General features: G+C 43.7%; 2 protein-coding genes across 2 annotated transcripts in view; one reads left to right on the plus strand and one right to left on the minus strand.

Moving 5' to 3' along the window:
* The first annotated feature begins 36 nt into the window (after window positions 1-36).
* On the plus strand, window positions 37-1,508 carry LOC109464210. Its single transcript, XM_019761144.1, has 2 exons — window positions 37-1,158; window positions 1,428-1,508. Exons 1-2 carry the CDS (start codon window positions 37-39, stop codon window positions 1,506-1,508), a joined length of 1,203 nt encoding a protein of 400 aa, XP_019616703.1.
* A 3,019-nt stretch (window positions 1,509-4,527) lies between these two features.
* Window positions 4,528-9,965, minus strand: part of LOC109464212 (G2/M phase-specific E3 ubiquitin-protein ligase-like) — a 9,585-nt gene continuing 4,147 nt past the window's right edge. Inside the window, exons 6-7 of the mRNA XM_019761145.1 lie at window positions 4,627-4,797; window positions 4,528-4,538 (exon numbers count right to left, since the gene is read on the minus strand). Coding sequence (XP_019616704.1) covers window positions 4,528-4,538; window positions 4,627-4,797 — 182 coding nt within the window. The remainder of the gene's footprint in view (window positions 4,539-4,626; window positions 4,798-9,965) is intronic.

Here is a 9,965-nt window from a genome sequence, read left to right on the forward strand (position 1 = left end):
AATCTTATTCACAATTGTGATGAAACCGGGATATCGATGAAAGTCAATCGGGGGAGAGTTCTTGTGCCGAAGGGGGTTAAGGGGGTCCCATGCAAAAGCTCTGGCACAAAAGACCGTGTAACATTCCACATTGCTGTGACTGCAGAAGGTAAAACATTGGCACCCATGCTCATTTACAAGAAGAGCTTTCCCAGTGGAGCGTACACACAAAGTGGTTCGGATAACACCCTGTACGCAGTGTCGGAGTCGGGGTTCATGGACAAAGACCTGTTCGAAAAATGGTTCTGCAACCACTACGTCCGCACCCTCCCTCCGGATAGGCCAGTACTTCTCCTCCTTGACCAATGCGAGGCTCACCTATCAGTAAAGACAATCCAAACAGCACTAGATGAAAACATAATCTTACTTGGCCTCCCCCCACACACATCCCATTTTTTACAGCCCCTGGACAAGACCTGCTTCGGTAGCCTTAAGGACACCTTAGGCTCAATCGTTCAGGGGCTAATGTTCGAAAACCCGGACTTTCAGCTGAGCAAACGTAACATAAGTAAGGTCGTCAAAGCCGCTTATGAGAAATCGTTCACCATGACCACTGTGAAAAAAGGGTTCAAGTCAACGGGGTTGTACCCATGTGACAAGAATGCTGTGAGCAAAAGGTGGGTGAATGTAGGGCAGTCAATCATCGATGTCCCTTCAACGTCTCAAGAAGATTCCGAAGTCAACAATGGCACCCATGTACCATCATGCCAGCCCTGCAGGGCCCCAGGATGCAAGACATGCGGACCACCTCGCACAAACGTGTTGGTTGGCAGGATGGTGCCAACCGAGCTGTCGGACCTGCTAGTTCCGCCACAGGTACAAGAGAAGAAGACAAGGGTTTCCAAGGCCATAAAAACGGCGCGTGTTTTCACATCGGCGGAAGTTCTACAAGAGCAAGTGGAGAAAAAGAAAAAGAGGGAGGAGAGATTGGCGAAGAAGAAGAAGAATGAGACAGGAAAAGCGGAGTTGGGGGAAAAGAGAGAGAAGCAGGAGAATCAAGTTGAATCAGAGAGGCCGCCTGCTCAAAAGAAGGGTGCTCAAAAGAAGGGGAAAAAACGCAAGCGAGAAGAGAAGGAGAACGAGGAATTGCCAGCAGCTTCCCGAACTATGCTGTCAGCGGTAGGTACACACGCCGGTAACACCGAGTTTTAAATGATCTTATGTCTGTGCAGAATTGAGCTCATTTTACGAACTGTTAACAATGAAAAATTAGTGAAATATTGCAGAAAATAGCAACGCCACGTATTTACTTGGTTAGTTGAATGTGTAGTGAACTTTATGTAGACTCTATCCTCGACTTGTCTTTTTTTATATGCTGTTAACCTAAATCTTGTGGCACAATTAAACTTACTGTCAAAGACAAAACGAATTTAATATTTTCTCACCAGCACCCAGAGGCAAGCTCCAGCCGAGTCCGCAAGCCGCCAGTCTGGCTTCAGAACTACGTGGTCAAATCAAATCTTTATTGAATATCAACATTGCAGACGTGCCGAGTACTTCGGGCACGTCTGAATTGCATTGACATTTTACAAACATCATCACAATAGATTAAAAACATCATCATTATTTAAAAATCAACATCAAGAACACGTAGGTTAAAATAGTACAATTTCACTTTAAAATACAATATATATATACATGTCTAATAAACATCACAAGTCTTTTACGTCTCTCACAATGAAGGAGTTTTTGTGTCTGTCCGATCGGCTTAATGGGAGCTTAAACTGATTGCTGTTCTTCCTAAGATTATATACAGTGTTCTTTCTTGGTGGGATAAAGTCATTGCAGGGGTTGGTGGGGTCTTGTAGAATCCGTTTTAGCTCTCTCAGTGATGCCTCCCTCCTCCTGCACTCGAGAGTGGGCAAGTATCCATGGGGAACTCCGCGAATCCTGAGGCACAGCTTCTGAATTCTTTCCACCTCGTCTGACAGACAACGCGGAAGACCGGCCCAGACGGGGGACCCATACTCCAACACAGGTCGGATAAAGGACTTGTAGATTTGCAGTAGTACTTTCGTGGGTAGGGCAGCACGCCTGGCTACGCGCAGGTAGTGTATGCGCGGCTGGACCTTTGCTAGCATGTATTCCACATGAGGTCCCCACTTAAGGTCGTTGCTGACCACAATTCCAAGGAGCTTGAAGGAAGTCACTCTCTCAACGGATTCACCATTCGGTGGCTTCAGACGACAGGGTTGCGACCTAATTGATACTTAATAGTTTCATCATAGTTAGTTTTGGAGTTTTTAGACTGAAAAAGTAATGAATTTATCATTCCTTTCATTTAAACCTGTTAACTTCAGTTGTATCTAACGCAAGGTTACCAGTTTACGGTCGATTTATGGAAAATTGCATTTTTTGTGAAAACGCGTGGGCAGAACCAAATATTTAACCCATGTGAGGAGACAGTAGTTCGTCAGTTTTAAAGTGCGTGTTGTGTTACCTTTTTCCTTGTATCTTTAGCGCCGCGCCAGCATGTATTTATGTAGTAGTCGTCAGCTAAGAATTTTCCTCAGTAGAACGTCACGTTAAAGCGTCGGTCACAACTCGCCGTACGTGCTTTTGCGTGCTGTCTACGTGCAAAAACGTGGACAATCGTACGGCATCCGTGCGTGGTGAGTACCACCTCCGTACGGAATCCTACGGATTTTGGAGCACGCAGACACGCCGTAGAACGTTAAGTGCATGTAATACTTTTTCTACGTGCGGTCTGCGGATTTTCCACCCGTGCGTGCGAGTACGTGCGACGCGCGTGCCCCGTACAGCCTATGAGCGTGCAACGTACGGACTCCGTGAGTCTAACTTCACTATTCTCACGTGCAATTGCTGTACGGACAGCGCACGAAGCACGTGCGTGCCACGCACGGTGCTTGCGTCGTCCGTGCTTACTCCTCACTTCCCAGTTGACCTGCTCAATGACCACGCAGAACACACGTGCACCATACAAGGTGCTCCGCACGTGCAACGCACGTGCAACGCACCTGATTTCTACAGTATATAAAGACGACTTGACGGGCGACTGCCAACTGTTACTGTCTCTGCTGTCACTAACTGCGACTGTATCCAAGATGCCCAGGAAGGCTCAGAAGAAGACTGCCAGACAGGACCCCAAGAAGCGGGCCGCGGAAGACACCAGGGCGGCTAGTGATGATGAAGTTAACAGGAGGTGCACGCACTTACAACGTGCGAGTGAGTAAGGAAACCGTGCGTACGCCGCACGTGTAGGTACGGCCTGTACGCGGCAACGTAGCAATCGCACAGAGATCGTGCGTTGTAAGCACGTACAACTCACTTACCACTTGCGCAACGTACGATGCACGCAACCGCTGACGGCCAGGCGTGTCGTGCAGACCACGTACGTACACCTTGCGCAACCGTGCGAGTGACGTACTCCCTCGGCCGGCCACCCTACGTTTGCAGAAAAAACGTAGCAGACGTAGCCACGACAAAAACGTACGGACAAAAAGCACGCACGGCGAGTTGTGACCGACGCTTTAGTTGAATAAGGCGCGCCATGGGCCCATGACGTTCCATGAAACATGTGCAATATTCTTTGCAACGTTTTAAAACGTGAGCAACTCACTTCCCGTGGCATTATAAGGTATTATATACTACGACCTTGTAGCTCTTCCTCTCCATTCAGAAACTCTTATCATTTGACCCTGCCCTGTCACCATGCACCAGCTGTTTGTAGCGAGGTCACGAGAGTCAACCATTCCTGTCTCCAGAGTGTCTCATTCAGCGAGCGATAAGGGTACGATGCAGTTCGATTTTGAAATAAAAATAAACACTTTGGTCTTTCTGTGTTATGTTGCATAATCGTAAGTCATACGTATCGTTATATGAAACTCATTTTACTGTTACATACCAGTAACGCTCCGCACCCCTTACTAACAGTGGTATCGCCGAAAGCCAGCTGTTTGTAGGTCACAAGAGTCAACCATTCCTGTCTCCAGTGAGGGTGTCTCATTCAGCGGACGATAATAAAGCATGATGTCATTTTTAATTAAATAAAATCTCTATTAAAAAAAAACATGTCCTTGTACAGTATTGTCATGTTTTTAAGAGGTTGGGTAAAACTAGATTGAGAAGGGAATATTTAAAACTTTTGACAAGAACAGGATGGGTTACTGAATTTGGTGCAGTCCCCTCATTTCGCGCCGTTTTTCGTCCTTCCTGACTTTCTGTCATCAGAGAGAGCAACACACGACTCTTATACTGGGTAAGTATTGATCACTAATTTTCTTTGAAATCGTCAAACAAGGGAGCAAAACTGCAGTCTTCCACTTATATCAAGCAATGTTACATTACGTAAACACATAAATGTTCGGTCAAGTTTGGAAAGAATTCCCCTTTCCCTCTTTGCATATTTTCCCGCGACCTTAATTAGTTCTCTCCCATACAGAAATATCTGGCGAATCTAGATCTGACGAAAACTGACAGAGGTCCTAATACCTACGCTGCACAATGGTAAGTCAAGTACATGTTGCCTCAAACAACAGCTGAATGACAAACAAGTGATAAATTTGAGTAACTTTCTTAACAAGAAAACCATAGGAATTAAACAGTAATAAACTGGTTTTCCTTTACCCTTTTTCTTCTTTTGCTTCTCCCTCTTTTGTGCTGCCATGGCCATCTCATCTGCTTTCCGGCTTTCCCGCTGCTTTCGTCTTTCTTCTTTTTTCAGCTCTGCGTCGTCCCTCTTCTTCTGCTGGGCCTCTTTCTCCAGAATAAACTCTTCTTCGGTGAAGACTTTCGCACCTGATTGGATTACATTTATAGTTGGTCATAGTTGATGTTCAGCGCGGACCTCCATTCAGGGCCCCCGTTGGAAATATCAAGAGGCAATCGAAGATCCCAACAGTCCTAACGTGGATGTGGCAAATCGCAACACTTTTACACCAGCAAGATTTATCGAGCTTTATCGACACTGGCGCAAGATAAAAGCCCTTGTGTTATAATTGTTAGAAAAATATTGCTTAACTTACCTTTGTAGATTTGTTATAATAACTAGTCTATCACGGATTAGTACGTTTAGCTACATCGTAAAAATTACAATCTGTTTGTTTAAATTGTCTCTGATTAATATTAGGTGTTAGTAACAGTAAAAAAGTGTTAGTGTTTTTGTTAGTAACATCAAGGACGTTATCTGATGCCCTTGGTAACATGAAACGAACAAACGAAAAACAAACGAAGTCGCCAAAACACAGCAATAAAAAATAAAGTTATGTGTATGTTTTGTGTTTGTTTTGAACGTCCGGCCCTATCGTCAGACTTGGCCGATAGCCACGTACCTGAAAACAGGAAAAGGGAATAATTGAGTTTGGAGGTGTGAACAACAACGTAGTCTACTCTCCTTGATGCTATTATATCACCAAATCCACTGCCCCCATCCACAAAGAAACAAAAAAAAAATGTAGGGAAAAATAACGTCCTCGGACGGTAGCAAAAAAAACAACAACAACTTCTTTCTCCAGGCTCCCGCTCGACGGGTGCTGGTGTCTGGACGCCCGCAACAGTTCAGGCCGATGGGAATGCTGCTGAAACGTAGGACCTCGCGTCGTGCCGGTGAGAAGGGGCGGGGAAATCCACAAAGAGTGCTCCGCCCTCCATTTCTCTGAAGTTGCCGTGCTGCGCATATGAGTGTAGCAGGATCTCGTGGTATTAACGCAAAAGTCACGCTGTATTTTTCCGTAATTACGCTTCTCCCTGCCAAATCTAACCAAGGACATTTTAGCCGTATTCCCGCGTTAATTTCAGGGCATTCCTGCGACAAAGTGGCAACTGTAACGTAGGCTGTACTGTACGTTCTTTCCTGGAACAAGTTGCCGTGAGCAGCGTACGCAACACATTGCAACCCTTCACTTATGCGCCGTTAAATAGATGTTGGTATGGACTCTTGATCAAAGCTGTAAGTTTCAGTTTTACGTTGGTAGCATGATAAAAGTAACATTGTATCAAATAAATACTCAAAAGCCCACTTGTATATTCATGGTTCAGTAATATGCTGGACTCTAGAACGCCGAACATGACCCACAGTTACGTCGCAGAGGACCGACCTTGTTATGTCCAAATAAATGGCGCGTTTCGTTCCGATGCGCCACAAAGTATTTGTTTTACTACCTCCAAACGAGTAAGCGTTAACTCTAGGAATAAAATCCAAAGGCTAAAAACACTTTCAATCCATATTTTGATACTTCCTGACAAATTATCAAAAGTGGCGAACTCGGGGTACACCCTTGGAACTACCGCCCTAGTTACGTCGCAAAGTAGAAGGTTGACCCTTGACCTCAACGTTCGATCAATCACCATGGTAACACGTATGTAAAAAGTCTAACAAAAACTCTTTCGACATGGCCATATATCATCAAGAAGTTCATAGAATTTTCCTTTGAAATGTGTGATTTATGTTAAAAAGTGGCGAACTCGGGGCCCCCTCCGTTACTGATGTAGATGCCTCCAGTTGTGCTTAGGACTTCTTACTTTTTGCGTTTTTCTCATCCCTCTTCCTCCCTTTCTTCGTCAGTTCTCTTTCATAGCCTTGTCCTCCTCTATCTTTCTTTTTCTCCTTCCGTTTCGTCTCTTTCCTAGCTTTGTCCCCTGCCTTTCTATTTTTCTCCTTCCGTTCCGTCTATTTCCTAGCTTTGTCTCCCTCTGCCTTTTTTTCTCTTTCGAGTTCCTTCAAAGTTGATGTCTCTTCTTCTCGTTTTCTTTCTCTTCCGCTTCCTCCTTTAATAGGAATCGCAGTTGCGATAACATCAAATTTTGACCATTCTGCACAGCTTAAAGGGGCCAAAAGGACCAAGGTTTGACCAACAAAATGGCGGATGGCTAATCGTGCACTCTGATTGGTCAAATTGCAAAGTTCTAAAATTCGACCGGAAAGGGAACAGATCGTTTTGTTGCCGTGTATTTTTTAGCACGTCATCAATCGAGCTGGTTGGTTGTGTATTTATGTAGCTCTTCCCAGACCTTGCAAATTTTTTCTCGTACCATTCCCTACTACCAACTTCAGTTGTGAAAAGAATGGGTTTTAAATTGCTGTGAATGTGACTTTTATTTAAGAAATATTTATTTTTAGTGAATTAATCCATGCTTTGTCCTGGTGGGCCATGTTTTGGATTAGTAAAATACAATGTGTCCAGAGTCGCCCGTATCGGCTTTTCTTGACTTCATCATCGGCTTTTCTTGACTTAACTCTATTTGGCGCACTACGATTCTGTGTGTCTTAAATATTTTGGTGGATATAACGCTGTTATCAACGTGTTTTGAAAAAGTAGACCGGTCCTATTCCTTACATTAACCCTTAACTTGCTCATAGTAAGTTCGAAATTTTATCATCATCATTGAAATTTGCTACTACATTAATCTTAGACGGGCGAGAGGCAGAAACTGTAGTCTTGTACGTATCAGTGGTAACATCTGGCCACATCGCTGGTAATTGCGCCATGACGCGCACACTATATCAGGTTACAGGCGGTAATGTTGCCAACTATGTGGTTCCCGCCAGCATGGTATACGGCATTTTAATTGGTCCTCGCCAAAATGCAGATAACTTGAATATGACAGAACGAGTTGTGGGCGAGGGGCCGGGGCCCATTGGCGATCTGGTACACTTCCCTTCAAGTGCTACTTGAGGAAGCTTACTATTTAGGTAGTAAAGTGCAAAAGGTGAGATCATTCAATGATTTTTAATAGAACAACTTTGAAGTAGAATTAGTAAGGCGACGTTTCAGGGAGGTGGGGGGGGCGGTTAGGTATGTGATTCATACCTAACCGCCATATCCAATGCACCAGCCCCAATGTTCCTTGATAAGCTATGGCAGGAAATTAGTTGGCAACAGTATTACTAGCTTTGAGGTTAATGGCAGAACTTGGATTTAAACGACCATTTTCTGTTACTCGTTCCATTTGGATTAAACATGCCAATATCTATTATGTATTCTGCACATGAAACACGTACATAACAATTCGTCACAGGAGCTGTTTTCTTTTTTTAGGAAATGGTTGCATCACTAACGTTGCTCTAAATTCTAGCTAGCTTCTGAGACATGGTTAAATTACGATACCAAGTGACCACATCGTGATCGTCTAACCTTTTTACAACCGTAGTTGTGTTTCTTTGTCACAAATTCTACTTCCCTGACATTTTGAAATATATGGACATTGTTTTGTAAGGTATGGTGTCAGCAAGAACCCATAATGCTTGGTCAAGTTCATAGTTGCGCCATGCCATTGCCTGGGTTCGCAAGTCATTTTCCAAGGTTGGCACGCAGATAATGATTTCTTATTTGATTGATATCTAAAATCAAGTGGTGTGCTGATTTCCCTCTCTTACCCATCAATGGCATGGTAGTATATAATTACTAGTAGAAAAATTCGGGAAAGTGTATTACAACCCTCTTTATTGACATAAAAATGTTTATATTAATTGATAGATGAAGAGTGAGTAAGTGATCGATGAAGAGTGAGTAAAATATCGATGAATAGTGGGTTATATGTGTTGATAGGTCAGACATGCAGTGGTAGATAATGCCGGCAGTCACTGTGTAACGGGTTGCTTTTGAGTAAGGATTCGACATATAATGCTAACATTCCCTACCATAATACCGCCACTAATCATAATACGTCCAAATTTAAGAGCAGATGTCTGTAAAAAAAACAGAAAAAAGTGGACCAAAAAAAAAAACAATTTTTCTCAAACTTTGTGTGGTAGTAGGGACTTAGCCAAACCTACAAAAATGAAAAAGTTTTGGGCCCCTGGTTATTTGTTGCCATTGCAACGGCCATTGTTCAAACGGCCATTATTCAGGCCTTGGGTGGTGTGTCTGAAGACTGGACCACCTTCTCCGCATTTGAGTAATGGTGATATGTCTGCAGCGTCAGTTGGTATTAATAGAACCAAAAATAAAACGAAAGGCGGATGTCACATTTTTGGTTTAGACCAAGCTTTATGTACGACTTTGTGTCGATGTAGTGACCCCTTTGGGAGAATTTGTGTGGTCTGTTTTGTATTGTAATGTATTGTAATGCAAAGGGTTCTAAGACTAAAAGTCACACAAAACAACAACAAAGAAACCCGGCCACTTGCTATTCTGGCAGACGATTCATTGATACTTGATATCTGTCCGAGGGAGTGTGAGTCTTGTGTGAATAATATGCTGCACACCGGCGGGAGGGGATTGCTTTCCACCTACTTAAGTGCTACTGGTACGTTTGGACAGTATCGGTTTCTTAATAGTTGGGTTTCTAGTATTTTCTGGGCATCCTCGATAAATGATGTGAAACTGTGAGAGCTGTGTTGTCGACGGCAAGTTTTCTCCCTCGAGCTGAGCGGAGTCCACTTTGGTAACGCCTGTTTCTGCCTGTCCAAGGATGATTGGGTTTGGCTCATTTGTCTTCCTCCCTTAAATCAGCTGCACCGCCTTGGCCCAGTTTTTTTGCATGTTTGCTTCATTCTCTTCTACCATTATGTCGCTAAATTGGTTTGCCAACTTTTACAGTCCGCCCTTTGAGGGCACTGAAAAACCCAGCGTGGCTGCCATCTCTCTGGCAGGTAGGAGTACTACATAGCTAATGGCACTGTTTCAATGGTCCTGTGTTGTGCATGCCATACAGTTTCTGGCCACGCTTCACCCTCCGTGTCAACAGTTCTGGCAGCACTGCTGGCCCACTTTCGGGCAAGATGACATGTCTGCAAAACTTGTTTAAACCTGGAAGCATGGAGAGTCCAACATATCTTATTGACTGTGCAAAAAAACTGTATAGGCTTTCCCGACAATCGTGTTTTAGGGATTTTTGCAAAATTAGCTTGATTTTGAATTATGGGTAATTTAGTGCGAAAAAAGCCCCAAAAATCTAATTTTTCACCTATTTGTCACCAAAAACTATTCTTCTTTAAGTCGGAAATTTAAAAATCCCTAAAACAC

This window comes from Branchiostoma belcheri, unplaced genomic scaffold, assembly GCF_001625305.1.
Source record: "Branchiostoma belcheri isolate BF01 breed outbred unplaced genomic scaffold, Haploidv18h27 scaffold134, whole genome shotgun sequence".
Taxonomy (NCBI): domain Eukaryota; kingdom Metazoa; phylum Chordata; class Leptocardii; order Amphioxiformes; family Branchiostomatidae; genus Branchiostoma; species Branchiostoma belcheri.

Bases quoted from the DNA above. Each gene is read 5' to 3' on its own strand.
- LOC109464210 (XM_019761144.1), top strand. From the start codon at position 37: ATGAAAGTCAATCGGGGGAGAGTTCTTGTGCCGAAGGGGGTTAAGGGG. The intron at 1,159-1,427 runs GTAGGTACACAC...TTTTCTCACCAG, and splicing joins CCCGAACTATGCTGTCAGCG to CACCCAGAGGCAAGCTCCAG.